The following is a 25,998-nucleotide window of genomic DNA, read 5'->3' as shown; positions in this document are numbered from 1 at the left end:
TTAGAAGAGGGACATTTTCTTTATGTTGTTCCAAAGTGAACAGATATTTTAGCATCTTAAATCGAACAATTATAATTCACTTGTGGGCCATCCAGCTATTCAGCAAATACATTTCAGCCCCTGACTGTGCTCCTCTCTTTTTTTTTTTACCATCTGTGTCAAATTGAAGGAAGGGACTGTTTGACATCTCACCTGTTGCCTGATTCTCTACAGACTTTCAACAAATCCAGATGTTTATGTTTTATTTTAAGGCAGAGTCGTTTTTTATTCTTCTTCTTCATTTTTAACTTCAGTTTTCATTCTTTTGCTTATTCTTTTTTAAGTAATCTGGTTATATCTTATGGATGTATGTTATGTTGTGTCTGATGATGTTTTTGTGCTGCTGTTCTTATTGTTTTATGGTTTAAACCGTCATGAGCACACCAAGGCAAATTCCTATCACCTAAGTGGGTACGGCAATAAATATAAAATCTGGAAATATACTGAATCTTGTCGGCAGCTTACAATCTCCCCAGCCATGTCACTCTTTCACCGGGCCAGCGGCTCTGATGCCTGGCCCTGCGTCTGCTCCTGCACGTCTCTCCTGCAGGGGGGCGACTGAGCCAGTGGGGCCTGATTGTGGACCGGGCGGGCCTGCTGGCGCTGCAGGGGCTGGAGGGGCTGCAGAGGGCCCAGGAGCTGCTCTGGAGGCTGCTGGAGCTGCACTGCCTCAAGATCGTCTCCTCCGGCATCATCTGGGTCGCGCTGCAGGAGGTCAGACCCGGCGGAGCGGGCTTGTTCCCGTTCGGACCTCGCCTGAGCATCCACGCGTGCGGTCGTTGTTAGGCTGGGCCTGGGGTGCCTTGTTCCGAAGTGCCTGCTGAGGTTGCTGTCGCGCCCTCTGCAGCCAGAGGGCGCTCCTTCTCTGTCTTGTCCCTAGTTTCCGGTCTGCTGTCCTTCCGGTCCCTCTCTTTCCCTTGGGCTATATATTTCTGGGTCTTGCTCTCTGTCCTGGCTCAGCATTGACGTTCGGATGTCCTGAGACCCGCCTAGCACCAGGGCGCCCGACGTCCGCTCCCTGAGGGCATAGGTTTCTATACGGCATTCCTGAACTCTTTGCACTAATGAGCCCGGGCCTTTTTCCCGTCTCGCCGCTACGCATATGGGTCTTTTTCCGCTCTCCTGCTCCCCACGGTTAGTCCCTTTGGACGTCCGTGACAGTTGCGTGGGCTTGGACTGGCCCGATTTGTCCTGGGACTGTCCTGCATCCCCAGCCCTTGGGATCGGGCGGGGGCTGCGTGACCAGGCAGCGCCGTCAGTGAGGCGTTCCAGCTGGGGCTGGCCTGCCGAATGACTGGCGGCGGCGACAGGTGGGCGTGTCAAAGGAGAGGGCGCTCAGAACCGCACTCTCCCTGCGTGGCACAGCAGTCAAGCGGATCGACAGCTCAGTCCCTCTTATTACTGTCTTGTTTTTCCCCGCAGTTATGCACTCTGTGTTTTTCAGATATTGTTTTTACTGTATCTTTGCTCCACAGGTAACGAAAGTACAAATATCACAGTGCAAAAACATGAAAGGATAGCATAGCACAAAAAAAGAGGCAAACGACTCTAAGAGCTGCCCTTGCTTATTTTTACCTCTGGTCTACTGTATATCAGAGTCAATGCATCTCAGAGCAGGTCTTTCCATGCAGGCAGTGAAAGGCTGCCATATTCTTATTGTAATTTTTTTTTAATATATATATATAGACTTCTGTTAATTTTGGCAAACCAGAAGAGTGGAGTCTAACCACAACTGCAGAGTTAGAAATGTTCTCTTAATAGCCAATAACACGTTTTTTATTGTTAACAAATGGCATTGGAAGCGTGATATCTGCTGCACTGTCTATGCCCCTCGAGGCTCGGTAGAGCTGTCCATCACTGCGCCTGTGTCCCCAGGTCTCTCTGATGAATTTCCTGTTTCTGGTGCTGTGGACCTTCGCCCTCCCCTTCAGGCGGCTCCGCCCTCTGGCCTCCGGCGTGTCTGCCGTCTGGGCCAGCGCCATGGTCGTCTGCAAGATGATGTACCAGCTCAAGTTCATCAAGCCGCCCGAGTACTCCTCCAACTGCACGGCCGTGAGTCCCGCCCGCCGGCCAGCCCTCTGAACTGCACCTCTGCTTCCTTCCCTACCGCGCCGCCGTCTCTCAGTAGAGCTCCCAGTGTTACTTTGCACCACGCAGTCCTGCAGCGAGATGGGCGGTGTGTTTATTCTCTTAGCCAAGGTTTGACTTGGCGTAATCCCCTTTATTTCATCTGAAACCTAAGAGCAAGACACATCTTGTCCCATCAGTCAGTCTGGTCTTGATCTTTCAGCTCTGTTCCTCCCTTGAGAGTCTCACTTTCTGCCGGTAAGATGCCACTGTGCTCCACCAGAATGTCTCTGGGCTCCCTTCTCCATTTGCCTTGAGTTGTCCGTTGGAAAGTCGTACTAGCAACATTACTGGTGACATTCGAATGACCTGCACCAGCCGCGTCAGATAGCATGACACAGGCACTGCACCGTTCAATGTTGGTCCTTAGGGTATATTTATGGGATTTCAGGATTTTAAAAAATCAGGTATTTGTCATTCCTGGTGACCCATACTTTGGTCCTAGATGCGACCTAAATATGTGAAAAACCTTCACAATGCACTTTACTGCAAATTGAATGGCTTATCCTTTAATGGTGATGATTGTCCAAAAACCTTCCAGGTGCACAGCTTTCTCTCGGTGACTTCAAGGCTGTTTTTTTTTTTTGCAGAACACAAGCCTCAAATAACCCATCTGTTTTTACCTGTATATTTAAACATACAGTAGGGAAAAAAATGGTGCTCACTACCGGATGACTTTCAAAAACCTTTTACAGATATTTGAATTCCACAAGAGCTCAGTGCAGTATGATGTTATTCTTGTTTTCTTTATCAGCGGCTGGTGTCTGTGAATCAGACTGTGGCCCATGGGAATCTGGAGGAGCTGCTGAGGACGTCTGTGCTGTACGTGGAGCCAGTAGACCCAGCGCTGTGGTGTGGTGCCCTCAGGAAGTGTGGGGACAGCATCTTACCATGTCTCAGGGTACGGCAAGGACTCTGCTCCTAACTCACACTCGGTTTTAGCTGATAACCTCTTGTTCCCAGGTCTGGACCCATAGCTAGAAAGTGGCAGGCCATGAGAACAGCAACCCTAAGCTTCTTGTTCAGGAGGAATGACCTCGTTACTGAGTTCTTGGTTCACGACCTCCAGTTAGTGGAGTTCATCGGGCTGGGATGGGTGGAATTCCCAAGGGGAAAGAGAGGTGTGGAGACCGATCCCGACCGTTTTTTCATTGTTCAAGGGAGAGACGCCCGCAACACACTTGGAGCGCACAGATGATGAAAGTGTGCAATCCCATGAATGTCCTGAAGTTGCAATTTGTAGAAGCACTATTAAAATCCGCGTTAGCGTTCTAGAAACGGCTGGCCCCCGTCCACAGCTGGGTCCTCCCCCCGAGTGGCCCTCTCATTCGTCTCTTTTTCCTGGCAGAACCACCTGGCTGTGCTGGCGCTGCTGGCGTTCGAGGTGACGGTCCATCGGCACCAGCGGTACTACCGGCTGCGGCATGGCCTGCAGGCGCCCGCCACCGGCACGCTGTTCAGCGGCATCACCCGGCAGCACCTCGACCGGGGCCTGCTCCCGTGCATCAAGTACTTCGTCAACTACTTCTTCTATAAGTTCGGCCTGGAGGTGAGAGTTGCTGTAGACTCGTATGATGCGGCTTGGCGTGTTCCGTGTGCCGTGCCGGGGGGGGGGAGGGGGGGACGAGCTTCTCGGCCGGCCGCTGATGTCTGCCGTCCCCCGCCAAGGTGTGCTTGGCGGTGGCCGTGAACCTGATCGGCCAGCGGATGGACTTCTACGCCCTGCTGCACTCCTGCGCCCTGATCGCCGTCCTGTCCCGGCGACGGAGAAAAGCCATCGGAGAGGTGTGGCCCAAGTACTGCTGCTTCACTGCCAGCCTCGTGGTCTTTCAGTATCTTCTGTGTATCGGAATCCCGCCGGCACTGTGTTACGGTAGGAATTCAGAGGAGTTAGGCATGGGGCACGTTACAGATGTATGATGTGCATTTTCCCCTTTTCTCTCACTTCCCCACTCTTATTCTTGGTCATACGCTCTTTCTGTTTTTTTTCCCTCCCCTTGTAAGATTACCCCTGGAGGACCTCCAGACATCCTTTAAGCTCCAACCTCATCAAGTGGCTCTACCTGCCGGATTTCGCCATGCGGCCCAATCCCGTCTTCATCATCTGTGAGTCTGCGCTGCCCTCCCAGCCGTGCAGGCCTCTGCGGATGCTGGTGTCCTCGTGCGCCTCACGAGCAGCGAGTGGGTCCGTGACCCCCATGCGGCTCTTCTCCTGCGCTTACGCCTGTCTCTCCCCAGATGACCACGTGCTCCTGCTCTGCTCCTCCCTGCAGTGGCAGGTGTTTGAGGACGAGAACATGGCGGCCACCCGTCTCCTGGCGGGTGACAATGTGGAGATCAGCTGCAGCCTGGATCCTCGAGCTCTCAGCCAGTACACCCCCGTCAGCAACTTCCTGCACTGCAGGTCAGTGTGGCCACATTTCCAGGGGCTGGCTTCTCATTGGCACATCACAGCACATTGAGTGCCCTGTCTCTTTAAATGGAGTGCCCTGGGTCAGACAGCTGCTGTGATAAAACAACTTGCACAAAACTGAGCAGGCTGAATGATATCAATGCTTTTTGCATTAATGCGCCTTCTGCATCCTGCGCAATCAGATATGAAGAGGTCATGAAAACGTGTGGCACAGTGAATACGGTTACGTGTAAAAACAAGACTTTTCAACTATTTAAAAAAAAATAAGTGCTTATTTTAACATGGTGTGGCTTAAGACTCCCTGTGTCACGCAGCAGGTCCTGTGTCTTTGATGTGTCTTTGGTTCTCCTAGGTCGTATCTGGATATGGTAAAGGTGTTCGTGTTCAGCTACTTCTTCTGGCTGGTGCTGTGCCTGATCTTCATCACAGGTACCACACGCATCAACATCTTCTGCCTGGGCTACCTCATGGCCTGCTTCTACTTCATGCTGTTCGGCGGCAGCCTGCTACTCCAGCCGGTCCGGCACATCCTGAGGTTGTGGGACTGGCTCATCGGCTACACCTGCCTGGTCATCGCCACCAAGAACCTGCTGTCTGTAAGTGAGCTTCCTGCCCCTCTTCCTTTCCCTACAGAGGCCAAGGGCCCAGTGACCAGGGCTGGGACTGTGTGGACAAGTGACTTATTCAGGGGTGCAAGCAGGTCTCCCATTAACACAGCTGTCCGAGTCATTTCGGGTCACATGAGCAATCCCGTGAACACGTAGCACCAAAGGAGCAGCAAAAGTCGTTTTTTGTCCTGCTCTGACTTTAAATCAATGCATGAGACCTTTGATTTTTCAAGTAAGCCTTTCTTAATTGATTCTTCATTCGGTACTTTTTGTTTTTATCTTGATCGTGTTTTCATGATCCTTTTCCGTTTCCTTGTGCAGTGTCGAGCCGTAACCCCCTGTGTTTTTGCTTGGTGTGTGTGTGTGCTCACAGCTGGGATCCTGTGCTTACCTGGACAGCCTGTTGAAGAACGGCTGCTGGTTCATACAAACATTCAGCATGTTCTGCACCATAAAAGGCTACAACGTCCGTGAGTGCTCAAGAAGTCTTCAAAAATTCATTATAGCCTTGCATCATCTACGTGAAGGTTTCAGAACTCTTTTCATCTAGGCTCCATACAGATTTATTTTCCTCCATGCCAGATTGTGTTTTTGTATGTGTTTCTTGCCTTGCATTTTTCATTTTCCATCGTTGCATTTTGATGACATCACAGGCGTTTGGCGTGATCAGAGCAATTATGGAGAATAAAAGAGAAAGTAGCGGGGAGGGATTGGGACTGGAAAGTTCAGCTCTGTTCTGGTAGTGCGCTGCGCCAGCAGTCTATCCCCCAGCTGACAGTGTTTCTGCTTCTCACCAGCTCCCCCCAGTGATGAGTGTGAGCTGCCTAAAAGTGAGGCGGGGATTGTGTGGGATGCCATCTGCTTCATCTTTCTCCTAGCGCAGCGCAGAGTCTTCCTCAGCTACTACTTCCTGTATGTGGTGTCAGACCTTTGTGCCTCAAAGATCCTGGCCTCCAGGTGAGCCTCTAGCACACACTGTCATGAAGGAAACCATGCAGCCTTGTGGGATCGCAGTAGTAACAGGAATGAAAACCCGTTGGTCTGATTTTACAACCTTTCCGTCATTTCTTGGCCTGGTTACTGCATGCTGCAATCAAACGCGTTTAGCAAAACAATGTTTCACCCTGCCAGTCTGTGGGAAACCACAACAGCACTCGGTCAGTTCACTCCATTAGAAGCACCATTGGGGACCGATAGGGCCCGTAGTGCACCAGCCTGTGGCATAGATTAGGCTCAATTCATCATTGTGACTGCAGCTGGAGCTCTGCCATTGTGACTCAAAGGGCTGTGTATTCGAGATGGGGCAAGGCACTGATAAAGCATGGACAGGAATGTCTTCCTCATGTGTTTCATGTGCTGGGCGTCACTTACAGTGCATCATATCCAGACTGCCAGTGCAGCCCACCCGTAACACTAGTAACAATCGGTGGTGTCCCTCTCACCCCCGACAGGGGCGCGGAGCTGTTCGAGGCCAAAGTGAAGAAGCAGGTTGCGGCACGACTGGAGCAGGAGAAGAAATCTGTTGAGATGCTGAAGAAACAGTAAGAAAGTCCTTCCTGCTCACTGAGGGGCTGCCTGCTGGGTCCGCAAGCCAAAATGATCATTTCTGGTGCACTGAAGTGCTTTGTACTGTGTGTGTGTGTGTGTGTGTGTGCGCGTGCTCAAAGGCCGAAGGAGAGAGAGCAGGCTGTGTTTCTGCTGTTCTGTCACGCTCTCCTCCAGTGCTGCACCCAGTTTGGAAGCGTGATGCCGCACCGCCCTGACGGCTTCCTCTCCTCGATTCTCCTCCTTCCCCCCAGGATGGAAAAGATTAAATCCAAGCAGAGGAGGTTCGAGGGGGGAGAGGGAGCACCAGCCGTGCAGGGGGATGCGGACGTGGATCCCACGCAGGAAGAGGACCGGGACTCTCAGGGTATCCTCCTCTTTGGGTTTCTTGTTAAAAAGCCGTGGAGAATCTGTTTGGGGAAACACTGAAAGGTATGAGTCACGTCTACCATGACGCAGGGCAGGGGTGCAAGCCTCCAGTCTTCAAGAGCAGGCCACTGTGTCTCTAAACCACCTTCCTCTTGCATCTTGAGAAAATGGTAAAGCTGGAAGATTTAAAACAAATACTTAGTTCAGTGAGAAATTAGGAGCTCAGGGTAGAGGCCTGGAGACCAGAGCTGTGTGCCCCTGGCCTGTGGTGAGAGACAGACCTGGCCAGGTAACAGTTCCCTGAGTCTGTCTTCCAGGTGTCCCCACGGTTTCGCACCCCTCGCAAAGCTCTGAAACCTGGCTTATTCACCGTGAAGATATACAGACCCGCCACAGCTCTTGGGAACCAAATGAAACCTTTCCCACTCAGCCTGCATGCACTATAATCGCAGAAGAATGTGCCACCTCTGGGTTTAGATACCCAGTTTGTCAGTGACGTGGTTTTCGGGCACTGGCACACTTCCTGATCCTTGGCTAAGAGCAGGCTCCTGAATGCTTTCTGTGGAATATTCGATTGACTTAGCGACAGGGGAAGTGAGGGGTCATTGCGACACCCTGAACTGCAGTCAGGCGGAGACTTACCCCTGCTGGGCGAGCTGTTTGGACTGGGCCGAACACTGAGGGCTGTAGCAATCACGGCCTCTCCCGTGGCCACCCAGTGCATTCGACAAACTGTCCAGCCTCTTCTTTTGCAGTAAAGGACATATTTTGCAGGTGGGAGTGAAAAGGGGGACAAAAGGGATAGAAAGAAATGGTGGCGGCCGTGGGTGACCCACTCGTCCAGTAAGTACTGTGTTGTGCTCTTCGCACCTCGCCCGCTGCCTGGCTGCTTGCTGCTGTGCCGGTTGCCAAGCACCAGTGCGTGGACGGGTTCTGCGCTCGGCCCGGTGGCTCTTGCATGACCCTGGCTTCACTTGGACCCCTCTCTTAGTAACGACCGCAGGATCGCAACTCCGAGCGTCAGACGTTACTGAGCGTTTACTTCGTTTTCTTGCGTGTGCGCGCAGGAAGAGCCTCGTGTGTTTTTTTCTGCAGGGCTTCTAATACCTGCACCCGTTTTGAAGAAGAAAAAAAAACACAGACTGGATGAGAAGCATCTTGGCATGAAAGGCGCTGTATAATTGGTTGCTGCTTGAGAGGTTGAAAGGCTTTCGAACGTGAACAAGCAGAGAAAGAGAGTCCTGCTGTCTTTATTACACTACAACTACTGAACTGTGTTTTTAGCGTCTAATCGGGTAAAAGCAAGTTTTGCTAAATTAGACAACTTATTATGATAACAGATGGTTCTTTTAAAATATCGACCTGATTGATTTTGTGCATCATCTAATCTCCAGAATGCGAGGCTTGTGCGTTACCTCCTTTTATTTTGCCGAGGTGCGTCCAGGGTTAATGTGCCCGATTTTCGAAGGGCCGCCCCGTTCTGAACGGCAGTGCCTTCACGTGCGTGAGGGCAGCGATGCCCCCGGTCCGGGCTGTGGGCTGATGCTGTTTCCGTGTGTGCGCGCGATCCACAGTGGTGCGCAGCGGCAGCTACTACCTGTTTGAGTCGGACAGCGAGGAGGAGGAGGAAGAGCCGGAGGGGAAGGAGGAGGAAGCCCCTGCAAAGAAGAAAACGGCTTTTCAGGTGAGGAAGAGATGAGCAGAAGAGCTGGCAACCACTTATGCACTGGTCTCAAGTGAATATATGGATGTCTCCAGACACAGTAGGCATATTCATTTTGTCTCTTTTATTCCAGAGGGTAAATAAGGACAAACATTTTAGCACTCATGACCACCCTTATTGAGCTCTCATGGTAGGAGACTGAAGGTTGTATGAGACCCTTTTTATATGTTTTTTGTATTTTTTACTAAGAAAAAACTCAGCATAGTTGTAAATGCTCTATGAACATCTCCCACAGTCTTGTGCTCGGCGACCAGGTGTCATGATTTCTTTTAAACTCTTTATCAAAACCTTTATTAATGAAACTAGGAGCTCATCGCTAACTGAAGAGTCCCAGGCATTTTATCACGAGTCCGACAGCAGTAGTGAACAGCACAGACGAAGAGGGAAAGGGCGGATTTATGGGAACGACTTGTTTTGAACTTTGAATCTCGTATTAACGACACGTAGTTGTTACGTCTTTCTGGAATCCGGGCTTAGGAAGACCAAAATTTCCTGCGGCAGCACTGCTTGCTCGCTCACAGGCAGTAAGATAAGCATGTCGCTGGACTTCTGATTTGGGATCTGTACGGTGGGCAGTAGGTACAGCTGGGGTGGAACAGCATTAGGAGTTTCTGTATCGCAATCCTCCGGGCCCGTTGCTTTGCAGGGAAACCGCAAGGAATCAAACTGTATTTCCACTGGTCTAAATGCCAGTGTAGTTCAGCTGACAGGCCAGCCTGGATCTGTGACCTTGCCTTCTGCAGCTGGCGTATGAGGCCTGGGTGACCAGCTCGAAGGCTGCGCTGAAGGGGCGTGAGAAAGAGGAGTCCATGCTGAGGAGGGAGGAGAGGAAGAGAGCCAGACAGGAGCTGCACAGACAGCAGGGTAAGAGGGCATCTGTGTGTTCTGATGGGCCAGGTGTTGGACTCCCTGTCAAGGGATTGGTGAGGGTCTCAGGTGTATCAAGGAGCTGTGAATCTCTTTTGTGTTTGGTCAGGTCTGAACACTGTAAGTAGCCACTGTTCACTGAGTGAGACATTTAGCATTTATCTCCCCATGTGGCTCTCTTCATCTGTGTAGATCTCAGTGCACTGTACTGTACGTGCCTTGGTGTATTCGTCACTGCTCCCTGTACCAGAACCATTTTCCTTCTCTACATAACTCCCCAGGCATCGACAGGACAGAGTCCACTGAGGACGAACTGGACCTGGACAGCACAGAGGAAGAGACAGGTGGAGAGAAGGGTAGGTGGTGGTTATACCTGAATAAACACTAATCAGACATTTCCTTGGTCCTTTCTGGTGCAGGATTTATTTCAGCATTTTGTCCTTTATGAAGATGGCACATGGGTATGTGACTGACATCAACAAACAAAAAACAATATTGTCATTAACAATATTGTAATTAATTGTAATCAATTATTGTTAATAATTGCTGGGATTCACAAAAAGAATAAAAATGACCTTTTCTGTGAAACATTGCATGCTCCTTTGTAGACTTTGTAGATTTATGAAATCTCAGTTTCCTTCCTGTTTTTCCGGAATGGGGAGAGAGCTGTCAGTTCACCTGAAAATCCTAATCCTACAAAAAAAGGCTTGTTTTGTTCTTAAAATCAATACAGTTCTTATCCAGTGATTCAGTGCCCGATTTCTCCCTGATTTCTCCTCACAGACAGCAGGTTTACGCGCTTCATCGACTCAGTCAGGTTTGCCTGGGTCTTCATTTCTGCCCTCATCGAGGACCTCGCTGATGGGCTCAACTCCCTCTGCAAGGACAACCTGGACATCTCCAAGGTGCTGCGCTTTGAGAGAGCCCTGCTGAGCCAGGAGCTGAAGAAGGTGTGGTGATATATTTACAACCGCCTGTGATCAAGTCATGACTTCATGCACTCCACGATCCTGTCAGCAACAGTGCAGTTCAATAGCATCGGCAGTGCCAAGGGGTGGGGAGGGGTGACAGGATAGTCTTCTCTCTGGCCTCCTCCAAAATGTCCCTTACCCTCCTCTCCACCCCCAGAAAGAGTGAAAGAACACGTCTCCCTTGCCTGACAGCAAAGGAACTACCAAAACTGCCAATTAATCGTGGGGATTACACAATTGCCTCTGGGCTCCCCTCTATTATTTTGTCGAACCCAACTGCTCTCCTTGCCCTTGAGTGCATACTGGTATCTCCACTGATGAATATCCTCATTACTATAGTATGTGTTGTGAAATACCTTAATATGTAGCCTTGTTTGCACCTAGAATATTTCTGTTCTGGACCCATGTGTAATAGTGGATAATGGCAGCTTAGTCGTTGGAGTAGCTGGAAGTGATAGGAAGGACTGCGTCAGCGATGCAGGTACAGGCTGCTCTGTGTCGAGTCCTCGTGCTCTTGCCCTTTCTGGTCCTTCCCTTCCAGGGAAAGGAGGCGTCCCAAGGCACGATAAAGCGGTTTTACCAGAGCCGACTGTCCAGGCAGTCCACCCTGGCATCTCTGGGGGGTCAGGGCGAGGAGAACCCCCTGCCCACCATGCCCCGCGGCTACGCCCAGCTGCGCAGCTCGGACTCCAAGCTCTCCTGGAACAGCAGCTTCTCCAGGTTGCCATGTCTTCATTTTCATCATCTCCGTCTTCATCCTATAACACCCCCCCCTCCCCCCAGAAAAACACAGTTCCCTAAATCGCGTCATCTAATTTGCATTTCAAGCATTGATAATTCTTGTGGTTTGTGTTTTGGTTAGCTTGTCACTCTTTGTTAACTTGGCTGTGTCATTCTGATGGACTGTTTACAATACCCTGCATGTAACATTAATTTGATGATGTTCCTGGAGACAGTTCATTTCATAGAATGACACTCTGTATTCCGTTTGAATAAGCTTTCAGTACCTTCCACCATCTTCATGACTTAGCAATTCTAAAATGCCATTTTAAAATGTTGTTGGAACAGGATTCAACAAATTAATAGTTAATATTCCTTTGGTGTGTTCTTCCTTTATTACTCATTATGTTCTGTTAGTCCCCCAAGAAAACTGTGATGTTTTAGAAGCTGAGACCTGAGCAGGAAACAGGCCCTGGGATCCGTGCTACAGGCCCTCAGGTACTGCCTCAGCTTGACGCTGTGTCATTTCCCAGCTGCCTGACGGACGAGACCATGCTGGGCTCGCGCCAGCCCACGCAGGAGGATCTGGACGAAGAGCTGCCTGCTTCCCAGCCCCCCACATCTACTGGGGACCAGCTCCGCAGGAGACTCCTCAGAACAACCAACATCGACCTCCCTTCGATTGATGACGACAGTCCTGCAGACAGGTGAGCCTTTTCTCCCCTTTTTACTCACAAGACTGACTGTCAGACCCCGGCTTTGAGACCACAGGAAGAGCCTGGATTCTGGAGGAGCAGCAGTCAGGTGAAGAGCTGCCTGTGGTCTACAACCCCATAGGCTGCACACTATTTCAGTTCAGCTGTTGGACATGCTCACCCTGCTTGCCTGCTCTTCTGATCCTCACTCCCTTTTTTTTCTCCATCTCCTGTTGCTTTGTTCCATTCCTGGGAGCTCTTCCCCTTGTCCTCTGTTTCTTGCCTGTGGATTGAGACGCTGTCTCCACACCCTCACAACCCCTTCGTTTCCCCCTTCCTTTCTCTCGTATGCTTCAGCTCCTCTGTGAACGTCATCGCTGAGGAAGCAGGAGAAGAAGAAGTCGAAAGGAGGGAAGGGCAAGAGGAAGAGGAGTGCAAGGAGGATGAAACGTTGAAGCGTCCCTTCACCTCCTCCCGGGCCTCCCTGGACAGTAGGAACCTCCTGGATGAGACAGAGGACCCAGAGGAGCCCAGGCCCCTCACCCAGGAGACGCGCACTCTTACCGCAAGCGAGCTGCTGCTCAACAAGTCAGTGCAGAACTGTCCAGCCACGGGACCATGTCTTTCTGCCTGCCTATTCAGAATTTGCAACGCAATAATACTAATAATAAGGACGATCTGCACAAAACCTCGTGCGCTGCAAAATGACGTCTAAACTAAGTTGTCCTTGCATATTTTGCCTGTTGCATGCAGTTGTACTTGATGAAGTAACCTGAGACGGAACGATGCTTTCAGAGCATGATGGATATTCCTCTCCATCCACAGCCCCCCCCCCCCCCCAGCTCTCTCTGACTCTGCTCCTCTCCTTGCTGTTGCGCCCCCCCGCAGGATGTTTGAGAACGAGGAGATCGAGGAGTCGGAGAGGTTTTACCAGTCTCTTCCAAGGCACCTGCGGCTGCTCTTCGCTCTCTACCGCACCATGGTCTCCAAGTCGGAGATGCTGTGCTACTTCGTCATCATCCTCAACCACGTGGTGTCAGCCTCCCTCCTCACGCTGGTTTTGCCCGTCCTCATCTTCCTCTGGGCCATGCTGTCCGTGCCGCGCCCCACCAAGCGCTTCTGGATGACAGCCATCATCTACACCGAGGTGATACTCCCCCCCTTCGACCCAAACCAAAACCGTGCAACCATGCTCAGAGCACCGAGGCCTGAGCAGAACCCCAGTCAAGCAGGCACCCTCTAATCTGCTTTAAGCCACATTTTAAATCTAGCCCAGGACTTTTAATAATAAACCTTATATAGCACCCTTAAAAGGTGGCTTCTCTAAGCGCTTTAAAGAACAATAACAATAAAAAAACACACAATGAGAGGAGACAATAAATGGGGGTACTGAATACAGTAGGAGCAGAGGGGTAAACAACAGGACCAGTTAACTGAAGGCCCTTCTAACAAAGAAGGTTTTGAGTCTAGAGGTCAGTTTTAAGGGTGACTTTCTCCTAAGCTGTGCCTTAACATGATGCAGACACTTAATTACGGCTGTAACCCTTCTTTTCCAAATTGGAACCCTAACCTCATGCTATCCTTGCCCTAATTTCAATTTTCCCTGACCTCCAACTTCAAGAGTGGGATGCTAAGCCCCTTTGCAAACTAAAAGCACACCCCACGAGATTGGTGAAGAGCATGTGTTAATAACGATTTTGACTGAAATGGTGCGAGGACACGCCCTCCTGGCAGAGCCAGAGGTAGAGGGATGCACCTCTCCGGAGGCTCCAGTCGGAATCCAGATGGGGCCGGATCTGTAGGATGTCTCCTTGGCCTGTCTCTGTGTTTTACTGTCTCTCTCTCTCTCTCTCTCTCTCAGATCACTGTGGTTGTCAAGTACCTCTTCCAGTTCGGCTTCTTCCCATGGACCACCTCTGCGTATCGGGGGATCAACGCGGAGCGCCCCTTCGCTCTGCCCAACATCATCGGGGTGGAGAAGAAAGACGGCTATGTGCACTTTGACCTGGTGCAGCTGCTCGCCTTGTTCTTTCACAGGTCAATCCTCAAGGTACGGCGTTCGGCCTCCGACTGGGCCCCTGCAGCCTCGGGCCAGGGGCCCTCAGAATACCAAACCTACTTAATACATTACAGAACAGCCCTTCTGGACAACCGGCCACTTAATCAAATTGTAGATCTAGTTATGAGCTATTCATGTGAGCCGTTTCTTGTTGTGCTGGATTACTGCCATAGAAGGTTTAGTATCTGACTGCCCCTGCCCTGTGTACAGCTGTTTGTGTGCACCCTGTATGAATACATTCAACAGCTGGCTGATGAACATTCTGCACTAATCAAACAGGGCTGTTAATATTCTGAACAGTAAACGTTGGTTACAGCAGAGGTGTCGCAGAAATTTAAGGCTGTCAGTCATAATGGATCGAAGGCTTGGTTTCCTGCCCGGCAGTCCATTTTCTTTTTGCTAATGCATGCTTCAGCTGCTGTGTGACATCCCAGTCCAAAAGCCTTCAGGGAGACCTCCAGCGTGTCTTTTCTCCTGATGTGCGAGCAGCCCTCTGGGATCTCGTCGGGTGGTTTAAACCAGGTGCCCACGCGTGCACCGCCTGTAGGGAGTGAGGGGCTGTTTGGGTGAAGGTTCGAAGAGGCCCGAGAGCCGCCAGGCCGAGATTCAGGCGAGGTGTCCCCGTGTCCCCCCCGCAGTGCCACGGGCTGTGGGACATCAAGGAGGTGGAGATGCCGGACTTCTTCAAGAAGCTGAAGAAGAAGGCGCAGAAGAAGCGAGGCAGCACTGGGGAGCGAGAGGACAAGCAAGGGCAGCGGAGCTCGGGAGAGCGAGAGGCCCGGAGAGGACGCAGGCTGCCCTTCCTGCCCCTGCAGAGCTCCGGGGGCTCCCTGTTCCGCAGGCGGAGAGCAGCGGACAGCGCCGACGGCACTGGTGCGTTGCCCACACAAGTCCCGCCGCGCTCGAGCACATGGGGTTTTTTTTTTTGTTTCCTCGTTGGAAAAGTAAAAACATATGCCAGTGCCAAGTTCCTCTTGGCCGTTACGTTTAGAGAACATTTTTGTTTCGTTTTCGGGTCTCTATGGGTGTTTCCTGTGTTGGGAACACTTTGAATCTTGTGTGTGTTTGGTCGTTTAGTCGAGTCCGACTCTTCGTGATCTGGTGGACTCGAGCGTGCCAGACCTGTCTGTCAACACCTGCTTCTCCGGGCTCTTGCAAACTCATTTTCATCACTTCAGTAATACTATCTATCCATCTTAACCTCTGCCGCCCCTTCTCCTTCTCCCTTCAATCTTTCCCAACATCACAGTCTTCTCCAGTGAACCCTGTCTTCGCATTTGTGTGGGCAAAGTATTTGAGTTTTAGTATCACTATCAGTCCTTCCAATGAACAGTCTGTGTTTATTTCACCACATGAATACCACATGAATCACATGAATCTTAACGTGGAGCAAAAATCTTTATAAGGCCCATGAATGTGTCCAGATTTCAAAACACAATAAAAAAACTTGTATTTCAACTGCGTTACTGAGAAGGTCATCCCTTGAGTGTAAACCCCCAGAGTGAGTTTTCAAACTTCCGAGGACAGAATCTCATAGATCAGAATCATGTAGCAAGACACACAGATTTAATCAGATTGAATGAATCGTAACATGATTGCTGTGATATTTTCCGGTGTTGTTTCCCACAGGGATTCTGGAGCACCCGAAACGGGAGTCAAAGAAGAGACATCACTCAAAAGTGCCCCAAACCCGGAAGCACATTATCAGGGAGAAGTTTCGGGAGAAAATGTTGGAGTTCAAAGCCAAGGCAGTGGAAGTGTGAGAACAGACTTCCCAACCCCTGACCCCTGACCCCTGACCCATGGTGACCTCCTCAATGATAGCTCCAGTGCTGTGTGAAACAAGTGATGATATGGCCATCACACAGAGCTAAATTTGGCATTGTTCTTCTTGTTCTTTCTTTTTTTGTAACATGTTAAAAGTTGCTTGCACGTGTTTGTTGTTCAATTACAAATGGAAACTAGAAGCAATTTTACTGCTTTCGAGCTTTCCTGTGAGTTTTAGGTGACTCTAGTTAACTGTAACGGACACGTGAAATTTCAGACATGCAACATTTCCCTCACTTTGTTTGTGCAGTGTCTGGTATTCCTATCATGATGCTGCCTATAGGTCAGTTTCAATTAAAACAAATGCTTGTTGCAGAAACTATGGTCATAGTCTGATTCAAGAAATCCCAAAACATACTGAGTCCCCTTTTATTTGGCTTAACCAACACAGTGAACACTAATAGTAAAAAAGTAAGAAGAGTAACAGACTGAAAACACTAGGACAAGAACTGAAATATCAAAAGAATGAACACGAAAAGGTGGGGGAAAATACTTTTCTTTTTTTTCTCCGGTACCACATCACCTTGCACATTTTCATTCATTTTTTAATGTCCTGTTAAATCGTGGATCCTACTACAGAATGCACTCGCAAGGCATTAATGTAACTCTGGTGCTTAGTCCATCTCAGGCTTTGTTTAACACGACCTTTTCAGAAACGGCTGTTCTGCCCAGCTTGCAGTGCTCACTGGGAGGAAGGACATGGGCACATTTCCAGTCATTACAGAGGAAAACCTGCCACATGAGAACTCTTGTCAAGGGTGGGGTTCCTTCTTCCCCATGAAGGTGCCTCTCAGAGTGAGCAGGTCTGCCTGGTGGCTGAACTGATTTAAATGCAACAGGCCAGGTAGAGACAGAGACAGAGATAGAGTGGAGCTGAGCAGCTGGGTGATCAGTAACAAACAGGACTGTAACATTGATCTCTGTCTGTCCGCAGAGCTCTCCAAATCTACCTGCCTGTCAGGCAGTTCTTCTATGACATCATCCACCCTGAGTACAGCCCCGTGTGCGATGTGTATGCCCTTATGTTCCTGATTGATGTCGTCAACTTTATCGTCATCATTTTTGGTTACTGGGCCTTTGGAGTAAGTACAGATACAGATGTACTTTTAAAGCAGGACCCACACAGACCAGCAGACGTCTCCTTGAGCTGTCTTGCAAACTTGAGCTGAACCAACAACCAGACTTAACTTTGGGTTCAAGCACGGCTCTTTGTCAGTTTCAGTGGCTTGTGATCTCACGGGTCTGTATTATGTAGAACAGAACGTTATTGATGAGGAACTCCTAGAAAAGGGTCATCAGCTAGATTTGATGGGTGTGAGCTGTGACAATGCAACAGCTTAATAAGGATTCAAGAATAATTCAGAACTGCCTGTTGGCATCCAATCGTAATGCCTGCCTGTCCGGTTCCCGCAGAAGCACAGCGCCGCAGCTGACATCACGGAGTCTCTGTCAGAGGACCAGGTCCCCGAGGCCTTCCTGGTGATGCTGCTGATCCAGTTCGGCACCATGGTAGTGGACCGGGCCCTGTACCTGCGCAAGACCCTGATGGGGAAGTGTGTGTTCCAGGTGGTGCTGGTCTTCGGGATCCATTTCTGGATGTTCTTCATCCTTCCTGGGGTCACAGAGAGGTGCGCCCCCCCACCCCACACACACACACTTCCACCCCACCCCCGACCCCTCCCCACCACCCCACTACCCTTCTCCAGCTCACAGCGGCAGGTCTCCACCGGTCGTTCCGAGAAGGGAAGGGGGACAACGGGCTGCCAAACGTTGGGAAAGTCAGGTTCCTGAGCTCTCAGTGGGCTTCAGCGCTTCTGCACCTGGATTCGGTTTTCTCAAAAGATGTCGCCGGAAAACAGACGCGACCCAGGCGAAGCGGCTAAGAATCCGCCGAGCAGCGGCCGCGGTCCTTCCAGCGGGGGGTGTCCCGATCGTTCCAGTTTCCGTTTGGTTTCATTTCAACAGGAGGTTCAACAGGAACCAGGTGGCCCAGCTGTGGTACTTCGTGAAGTGCGTGTACTTCGGGCTCTCCGCTTACCAGATCAAGTGTGGCTACCCGAACCGCGTGCTCGGCAACTTCCTGACCAAGCGCTACAACTGCCTCAACCTCTTCCTGTTTCAGGGGTGAGTGCGGGCGGGGCTCTGTCCCGGGGAGAGATCTCACTCTCACTTCCACCCAGAACTCTCTTGGACTGCACGAGGGAGGCAGGAAAGTGTGGGGTGTGCTGCCGTCCCTAAAACTTTCATTCTTGAAGGGGTTCAAAAACAAGAACTCCCTGGCCACACCCCCTGGTAAATTTCAGCTGGAATAACTCCAGAAAAGCCTGGTTTGGTTGTGTTTTATCGTAAAAGAGATCAGGTAATTAAAACTGAATTCTGCAGGCAATATGCAAGGCTATTCTAGATCTTTTTACTTTGAAGTGGTAAAGAATGACCATTCCTGGCCAGGGGTTGCTCCTTTTTTTGCATGCTTACTGATCGTCTTGTAAGAATCTGGGAAACCGATGGCACGGGTAGCAGCCATCAATCAGAGTAGTCGACCTGTGGACAAACATGGCTCTGCAGCACTGAGGGTCATCCCCTGACTTGTTCCGGACAGGTTCCGGCTGGTGCCCTTCCTGACGGAGCTGCGCGCGGTGATGGACTGGGTCTGGACCGACACCACGCTCAGCCTGTCCAGCTGGATCTGTGTGGAGGACATTTACGCCAACATCTTCATCCTCAAGTGCTGGAGGGAGTCCGAGAAGGTAGGAGGGTGCCGTGACGCCCAGGCTTTCGTCTGCTGGCTTTTCTCTTGCCGGTCCCTGAGGTTTTTAAATTTGCTGTCACTTCCAACAGCGGGAACAAGTAAAGGTTTATCTCCATGCTGAAAAGAGAAGAAAAGAAACACATTGTTTTGGCTGTGGAGCTTTCTTCAGGACCTCAAGAAGACTCCACAGCCGAAACGTTTTCAGCAGGGAATAGACCTTTACTTGTTCCTCTGCAGCCTACGCTAGCTGACACTTTCCTACTTAAACTTCTTCTGTCCCAACATCGGTATAGAATGAATCAAGCAGCCCCTTGTCGATGAAAACAACGCACACATATCCCTGTAAACATGCATTGTCAGATAACTGACTTTTTACTGGGTTGCCACCTTGTAGTCTGATCTCTTAGAAGATCAGCAGGGCTGGGCCTGGTCGGAACTGGGATGGAAGACCTCAAATGAAAACCAAGCTGCTGCTGTAAGTGATGTTAGTAGACCAGTGGGTGGCGCTCTTCTTACCAGACTAGGAATTCCAGAGTCATTTCTCAGTGTAGTGATTAGGAAAGCAGAGCTGTAGGGGGTGCTGTCCTAGGGATGACCTTAAACTGAGGTCATTAATGATCCCTTGGCATTATTAATAAGAGCAGGAAGTTACTGGTGTGGTAGTTTTCTCACTACTCCACACATGAGCAGAGCTGCTGGTGTAGAATGGCGTCATGCAGATGGCTTCTCTTCAGTGGTGGGTGAAGTGGGTGCCTCCCTACACATGGAGCGCTTTGGGATCCTTTTGGATAGAAAGCTACATGCCAACATGCAGTTGTGGAGGCATTCCTGCACGCCTCCGTGACGGGGCACCTGATCCAGAAACGTCCGTGGCTTGTTCCCCCTGGGAGCCTGCTCCCTGGTCTTGCAGCGAAACAGCAGCAGCTGGCTTATCTGCTGGTTTCTCACCCAGTGACGCCGGTGTTCCCTGTGCAGAAATACCCACAGCCCTCGGGGCAGAAGAAGAAGAGCGTGGTGAAATATGGCATGGGGGGCCTGATCATCTTCGCTCTCATCTGCATCGTCTGGTTCCCCCTGCTCTTCATGTCATTGGTCAAGTCCGTGGCTGGAGTGACCAATCAGCCGCTGGACGTCTCCATTCAGCTCAGCATAGGGGGGTATGAGGTATGGACTTCCCCATCGTTATTGTCTTTCTTATCCTTGCACTCTTTCCCACTTTTCCTTTAGTTTTCCTCTCTCGTTGTTGCCAATCCTGAGTTTTAGTAAAATGAAAATCACAAGAGCCGGTCGATGATTGAATGTTGCCCATTAACACTTTCCGCAATGACACAGAGCAGATGCTGATGTCTCAGTGAGAGGGGATGTCCTGTCTGTGTTTCTCCTCTCAGCCCCTGTTCACGATGAGCGCGCAGGAGCAGAATCTTGTGCCCTTTTCTCAGTCTGCGTACAACCGCCTGACCCAGCAGTTCGCCACGCATCCGGTAAGAGCTCCTCTGCCCACTGTCCTTCCTTCACATCCGTCTCCCACCCCTCAGCCTCGCGTACGGCGTGAGACGTGATGTGTGTCCCTCGTTTGTAACCCTTCTTCCCTTCCGACACTGTAAAACGTATAGTGCTCAGAGAATCCACAAATCAGAACACATCAGAGATCCACTTGGCTGGAGTGGAAACCCTGATGACCATACCATAAAGGTTTCTCTGGAAATGTCCCAATTTCCTGTTGAAACCTGTAGGCAGTGTCGGGAAAAATGATGTTAAAAAAGCAATCCATTACAATCACATGTGTAAGAGATTACTTTTTAATTTAATAAGAAGTTCCATTTAAGAGGTAATGCATTACTTTAAAAATTACTGTACATAATAACATGGTGTTGCTTTTCAAAATCATTTTCCCAAACCTTTTTGATTGTATTAAATTATCCCTTATGTTAGAAGTATCTTCTACTGCCGAATGGATTACTTTATTAAAATAACTTTCCCCCCTAATATGGTCTATTGGTCATCTAAAGGTTAGTTTTTCAGAAGCGGAGTCAGATAAACTCAGTTGGCTTGGGCCTGGTACTGATCCGAGTCTGTTACCGTGGCAACAGGCTGGTGTCCCACCACGCTCAGTTCCTCAGCCAGTGAAATGGCAGCAGTGTTCCAGTGCAGGGCTCCTCCGGTCCGGCCCGACAGCACCTTCATCATCACTCCATCTCGTGTCTCCCTCTCTCTCTATATATAATTGCTATATAATTGCTATATAATTGCTCTCTCTCTCTCTTCCCTGGCAGCTGGCCATGCAGTTCATTGTGAACTACCTGCCGGAGGACATCGTCGCTGCAAAGATCAAAAGTGACGCCAGCCTGGTGTGGGGCATCAGCCCTGCCAGCCGAGAAGCCATGATCCAGGAGCTCAGCAACGCCTCCCACATTTACGTCACCCTGCGCTGGACGCTGCTCAGGTACGGAGGCAGCTCACCCTGTGAGGACAGAGCGAGGGCCGTGCCCTGATTGGTGCAAGTAGGTAATAATAATAATAATTGCTTACACTTATATAGCGCTTTTCTGGACACTCCACTCAAAGCGCTTTACAGGTAATGGGGATCCCCTCCACCACCACCAGTGTGCAGCCCCACCTGGATGATGCGACGGCAGCCATAGTGCGCCAGAACGCTCACCACACATCAGCTATCAGTGGGGAGGAGAGCAGAGTAATGAAGCCAATTTATAGATGGGATTATTAGGAGGCCATGATTGGTAAGGGCCAATGGGGGAATTTGGCCAGGACACCGGGGTTACACCCCTACTCTTTTCGAGAAACGCCCTGGGATTTTTAATGACCACAGAGAGTCAGGACCTCGGTTTTACGTCTCATCCGAAGGACGGCGCCTTTTTACAGTATAGTGTCCCCGTCACTATACTGGGGCATTAGGACCCACATGGACCACAGGGTGAGCGCCCCCTGCTGGCCCCACTAACACCTCTTCCAGCAGGAACCTTAGTTTTCCCCAGGAGGTCTCCCATCCAGGTACTGACCAGGCTCACACCTGCTTAGCTTCGGTGGGTTGCCAGTTGTGAGTTGCAGGGTGATACGGCTGCTGTGTAGCTGCGTCAGCATGCGTAGGAATTCGCACACCTGATTCTCAAACCGCGATTGTAAATAACATGGTTAATCAGGGCTGCAAAAGAATAAGTAAAGGTTTATTCCCTGCTGAAAAGAGAAGAAAAGAAACACAACGTTTCGGCTGTGCAGTGTAAGAAGATGCCACCCACCTGAAGAAGGCTCCACAGCCTTCTTTACTTTACTTAGTTATTATTTACAATCACGTTTTGAGGATCAGGCATGGGCGCTTGCCCTTGTGCGTCCTTCTGCCTGCGTCGGTGAGTTTCTGCCCTGTCGCTGTGCGCAGAAACGCCTCGCTGGTGATGAACGCACAGACCGCCGGGGAGCACACCGTGAAGTACGAGGACCAGAGGACGAGGGACGAGCTCGTGCACATGCTGCGCGGCACACGCGGCCAGCCTGTGTGAGTCCCCACGCTCTCCGGGTAGACAGAACCGAACCACGCGCTCCGTGCGTCGTGTGTTGACTTCAAAGGGAACGTGCGCCCGTCGCGAGGTTACCAACAAAAGATGCTCCTCTGCCACACGGTAGCAGACCTTTCACTTGGCAGATTTGGCTTCTGTTATTAAAATCATTGTGTTCTCTAGGTTTTTGTTGATTTAAATGGAAAATGAATGAATCTGTTCTGCAATTGACGATGCAATTTGTCAGGGTGGCTGGAAGCTGACAACAGTAGTCCCCCCTTTACTGTGCCGCAGTTTCGTCCAGAACATGATTTGCACCCAAAGCACACGTGACCCTCGTTATACCGCCCCCTCAAAGCCGTGCTTGACCTGAACCTCAGTGAAGACAATGGCATGAATCGGTAGGGGACAGCGGTGCTGAATTACGGTGTTTTTTCCGCTCAGGATCATCAAGTCGCTGCTGCCTAAATACATCCGGGCTCCATCGGGCCCAGAATCCAAGATCGCACACCGGCTGGACGTAGGTGGGTCTCCTTCTGCATCATGCCCTTGACCTAATCAAGGGCTCTAGGCTTCTCAGGCAATTGTAGATTCCATGTCCAATTCAGAATGAGACCTCTGTCGGCTTCCATTACATTTAAGAGCTTGAAATCATTGTTTGTCGTGTGGGTCAAACGTTCCATTTAGTATGGACAAAAGACTGGACCCAGATAAAACTCTTACATTAATCAAACGGAGTTAACTTTCACAGAGAACTAGCAGTACTGCCTTGCCTGTCCAATACTAGAAAACTGAGTTTTGGGATCTCGCCTCAGCATAGTTTTGGAATCATTTCGTAACAGAAAAGAGCAGCAAAATGTGTTATCTGAGCAAAAGGCTGTGAATACAGCTAGTACCATGTGTCTCAGGAAGTTCTGTCTCGCAGTTAAAGTGCTGCTCACTGCAAACGGTGCAGCTCATCTTTGCAGGTGAAGTGCCACTCGATCGGATCTAGGCAGCTGCAAGCCTGTGTCGCAGTGAACGTGTTCCTTCTGGTTTCTGCTCCTGGCAGCGCGGAGCTCTTGCGCTGCTCAAGGGGTTTCAGGGTCTGTGCGGAGGGACGGTGTGTCCCTCTGCCGGGCTGTGCAGCTCCACTCGTACGCCCCAGGGGCTCGCAGGCCCCTGCCCTGACACTGTGTGCCCCCCCTGCAGCTCACTCGAACGGGACCGAGGAGCCCCGGACCCTGGCCGCGCTCCGGCCCGTGGCGATCGGGCTGCGGCGGGCCAGCTCCAGCGAGCCGGGGGGGCAGGTGCCGCAGTGGTGGGTCGTGCAGGAGTGCCCGCCAGGCCGCGCGCCCGCCGGCTGCCAGAGCATTGAGATCGTCGTCTTCAACGACAAGGTCAGCCCCTCCAGCCTGGGCTTCCTGGCAGGATACGGGTAAGAGACGCCAGCCCGCTGCTTTCCCTTCCAAAACCGTGTCAGAGCGATTTCAGTCCACTTGTCCAGGTGATGCTTGCCGTAAAGGTTAGGTCACGTGTTGCCATTTTTCTTATCCTTCACTCTTCCTCTCTTTCTTCATCCCTCCTGCAAATCTCCTGTTTCCTGCTTTTCTTGCCCGTTCTTCCTTCTCACCCTGCGGCTCTCCTGTTCCTTCATTCGGCAACTCCCCTTCCCCTCTCCCCCCACCGATCGCCTGCCTCCGCCCCGCTGCTTCCTCGTCTTTCCCCTGCAGCATTGTGGGCCTGTACATGTCCGTGGTGCTGGTGATCGGGAAGTTCGTGCGGGAGTTCTTCAACGGGATCTCGCGCTCCATCATGTTCGAGGAGCTGCCCTGCGTGGACCGCGTGCTCAAGCTGTGCACGGACATCTTCGTGGTGCGCGAGACGGGCGAGCTCGAGCTGGAGGAGCAGCTCTTCGCCAAGCTCATCTTCCTCTACCGCTCCCCGGAGACCATGATCAAGATGACGAGGGAGAGGGGGGGCAGCTGAGGAGGCGCGGGGAGGGGAGGAAATGAGGGGGGCGGGCAGAGGACGGGAGAAGGGAATTCTGCCGTTCCAAAGGGAGGGAGGAGGAGACTGTTAAAACTGCCAAACACGTCCAGCCACAAGCAAATCCCAACCTAACCCAGGAGACAGGGAGTAAAAGTCAGGATTATACCACGGACGGGATACCAGCCGATTGCAGGGCAGGACACGCACACGCAGGCACCCCCTCACCTGTGGGTGCCGAATCACTGCGTGATCAAGTATTTATAGTTAATAATGATAAAGTAAGGTAAAAGCAGACGAGAAGGAGGAGGGAATGGGAGCAGCGAAAGACTGATGAATTGCGGTGCTTTGGTGGTGGTAATTCTGTGCATTGATATAGCACCTTTCATCCCAAAGAATCCCTAAGTGCTTTTGTGGATAGGAGGGACACCCATCACGCACCAGCAGCTTCACTACACAGCAGGGCAGGGGGAGGAGCGAGTCAGCAGTTTAATTCGATACACAAGCTCAGGCCGGAGCTTACCTGGGACACCGGTGTTCACACCCCTGCTCTCATCCCGGTCCTGTCCAGTTCTGGCCCCGAGGAGAGAGCACTCACAGCAGCAACACCCCTTACAGCAGAAACCTCGTTGTCTTGGGAGGTCTCCCACCCCACACTGAGCAGGCCCAGCCTTGCCTAGCTTCTGACAAGATCGGGCGACACGATAGTGAACGAATGGCCCGAAGACTTGATGTTCGAACTACAGTGTTTTCTTTACCAGCAGAAGCAGACCTTTGAACCTGGGAATCAGACTCAGTTCACAGCATCCTGGCCCACAGGAGAGAGACTTTGTTGGAGCAGTTCATCCCGGATTTTGTCTGTGGTCGCTCAGCAGCAGATAAGACCACCAAAAGAGTGCATCAGAGGAAAGCTGTGGACATTTCTGTGAGAACTCAGTATTTTCATCCATGCCTTTTTTAAAATATATAAATATAACAAAAGCACAAATCTGTTTAGGCGGCTCTCGGGGTGCAACTGTCTTGCTTAACTGCAGATCTTCCTGAACACGGCCTGCGATTATTCACTGGTCCACAAGGGGGCGATATGTAATAACATTCGCATCGAGAGTCAGTGTGGGACGGCAAAGAGCTGAAACACTTTCAGACACTTTCCACCTGAAAGGTCAGGCTTAGCTGTCCCTGCTGACCTGCCCAGCCAGTCACGACACTGCTTGTCCTCTACAGCGGACCTTAAAGGTCTCTGCCTGCACCGTTGGAAGAAAAAATAACTTTTAAATCTGACAAAAGTTTGCTTTTTTCTTGTCATACAATCTAAGGGGTGGTCAGTATTTCTAATGTGCTCCGCCTTAATCAGGCTGAAACATATTAGAAACCTTGCAATGCCAGTAACAACAGACTGTAGGGATAAAAGACTCTTCCAACACCACCTGTTTTAGAGAGTAATCTGCTGATTTTGCAGACTGAACAATCAAGTGCATGCATCTTTCTTATAATTAAATTGCTTGTCATGAACTTTAGTGATCATCCATGTTAATAAAACCGCTGTTACTGAAGAATTTATTGACTTTATTATTAATAGCATTTCACCTCTTGCATGGACTTACTTAAGGCAAATATGCGAATGTAAAGGGTTATTATTAATATACAGTATATTCTCCTTTTCATTAAAGACGGTGAAGTCACTCACTGTAACGGTAGCTCTATGTCACACCCATTCGTCTGCTCTGCATCTTTAATGCTTTTAAAATTGAGCTTTTTCTATATCATAAAGGCAAAAGCACTGTAGGAGGTCTGGAGCTGGGACACAGC

General features: G+C 50.6%; 1 protein-coding gene across 1 annotated transcript in view; it reads left to right on the top strand.

Moving 5' to 3' along the window:
- LOC102686783 (piezo-type mechanosensitive ion channel component 2) overlaps nt 1-25,040 on the top strand; it is a 43,055-nt gene extending 18,015 nt beyond the window's left edge. Inside the window, exons 22-55 of the mRNA XM_069179500.1 lie at nt 590-753; nt 1,915-2,091; nt 2,921-3,067; nt 3,515-3,715; nt 3,835-4,039; nt 4,171-4,272; nt 4,405-4,570; nt 4,932-5,175; nt 5,561-5,657; nt 5,985-6,144; nt 6,639-6,728; nt 6,987-7,099; nt 8,676-8,785; nt 9,568-9,688; nt 9,973-10,047; nt 10,475-10,641; nt 11,204-11,382; nt 11,916-12,089; nt 12,435-12,665; nt 12,966-13,224; nt 13,939-14,127; nt 14,775-15,009; nt 15,766-15,895; nt 16,898-17,045; nt 17,377-17,591; nt 17,929-18,087; nt 18,563-18,710; nt 19,688-19,876; nt 20,101-20,193; nt 20,986-21,155; nt 22,104-22,220; nt 22,666-22,745; nt 23,413-23,638; nt 23,934-25,040. Coding sequence (XP_069035601.1) covers nt 590-753; nt 1,915-2,091; nt 2,921-3,067; nt 3,515-3,715; nt 3,835-4,039; nt 4,171-4,272; nt 4,405-4,570; nt 4,932-5,175; nt 5,561-5,657; nt 5,985-6,144; nt 6,639-6,728; nt 6,987-7,099; nt 8,676-8,785; nt 9,568-9,688; nt 9,973-10,047; nt 10,475-10,641; nt 11,204-11,382; nt 11,916-12,089; nt 12,435-12,665; nt 12,966-13,224; nt 13,939-14,127; nt 14,775-15,009; nt 15,766-15,895; nt 16,898-17,045; nt 17,377-17,591; nt 17,929-18,087; nt 18,563-18,710; nt 19,688-19,876; nt 20,101-20,193; nt 20,986-21,155; nt 22,104-22,220; nt 22,666-22,745; nt 23,413-23,638; nt 23,934-24,189 — 5,537 coding nt within the window. The 3' untranslated portion in view covers nt 24,190-25,040. The remainder of the gene's footprint in view (nt 1-589; nt 754-1,914; nt 2,092-2,920; nt 3,068-3,514; nt 3,716-3,834; nt 4,040-4,170; nt 4,273-4,404; nt 4,571-4,931; nt 5,176-5,560; nt 5,658-5,984; nt 6,145-6,638; nt 6,729-6,986; nt 7,100-8,675; nt 8,786-9,567; nt 9,689-9,972; nt 10,048-10,474; nt 10,642-11,203; nt 11,383-11,915; nt 12,090-12,434; nt 12,666-12,965; nt 13,225-13,938; nt 14,128-14,774; nt 15,010-15,765; nt 15,896-16,897; nt 17,046-17,376; nt 17,592-17,928; nt 18,088-18,562; nt 18,711-19,687; nt 19,877-20,100; nt 20,194-20,985; nt 21,156-22,103; nt 22,221-22,665; nt 22,746-23,412; nt 23,639-23,933) is intronic.
- The last annotated feature ends 958 nt before the right edge of the window (nt 25,041-25,998 follow it).

This window comes from Lepisosteus oculatus, chromosome 16 (assembly GCF_040954835.1).
Source record: "Lepisosteus oculatus isolate fLepOcu1 chromosome 16, fLepOcu1.hap2, whole genome shotgun sequence".
Taxonomy (NCBI): Eukaryota; Metazoa; Chordata; class Actinopteri; order Semionotiformes; family Lepisosteidae; genus Lepisosteus; species Lepisosteus oculatus.
This window is presented reverse-complemented; position numbering and strand designations above follow the sequence as displayed.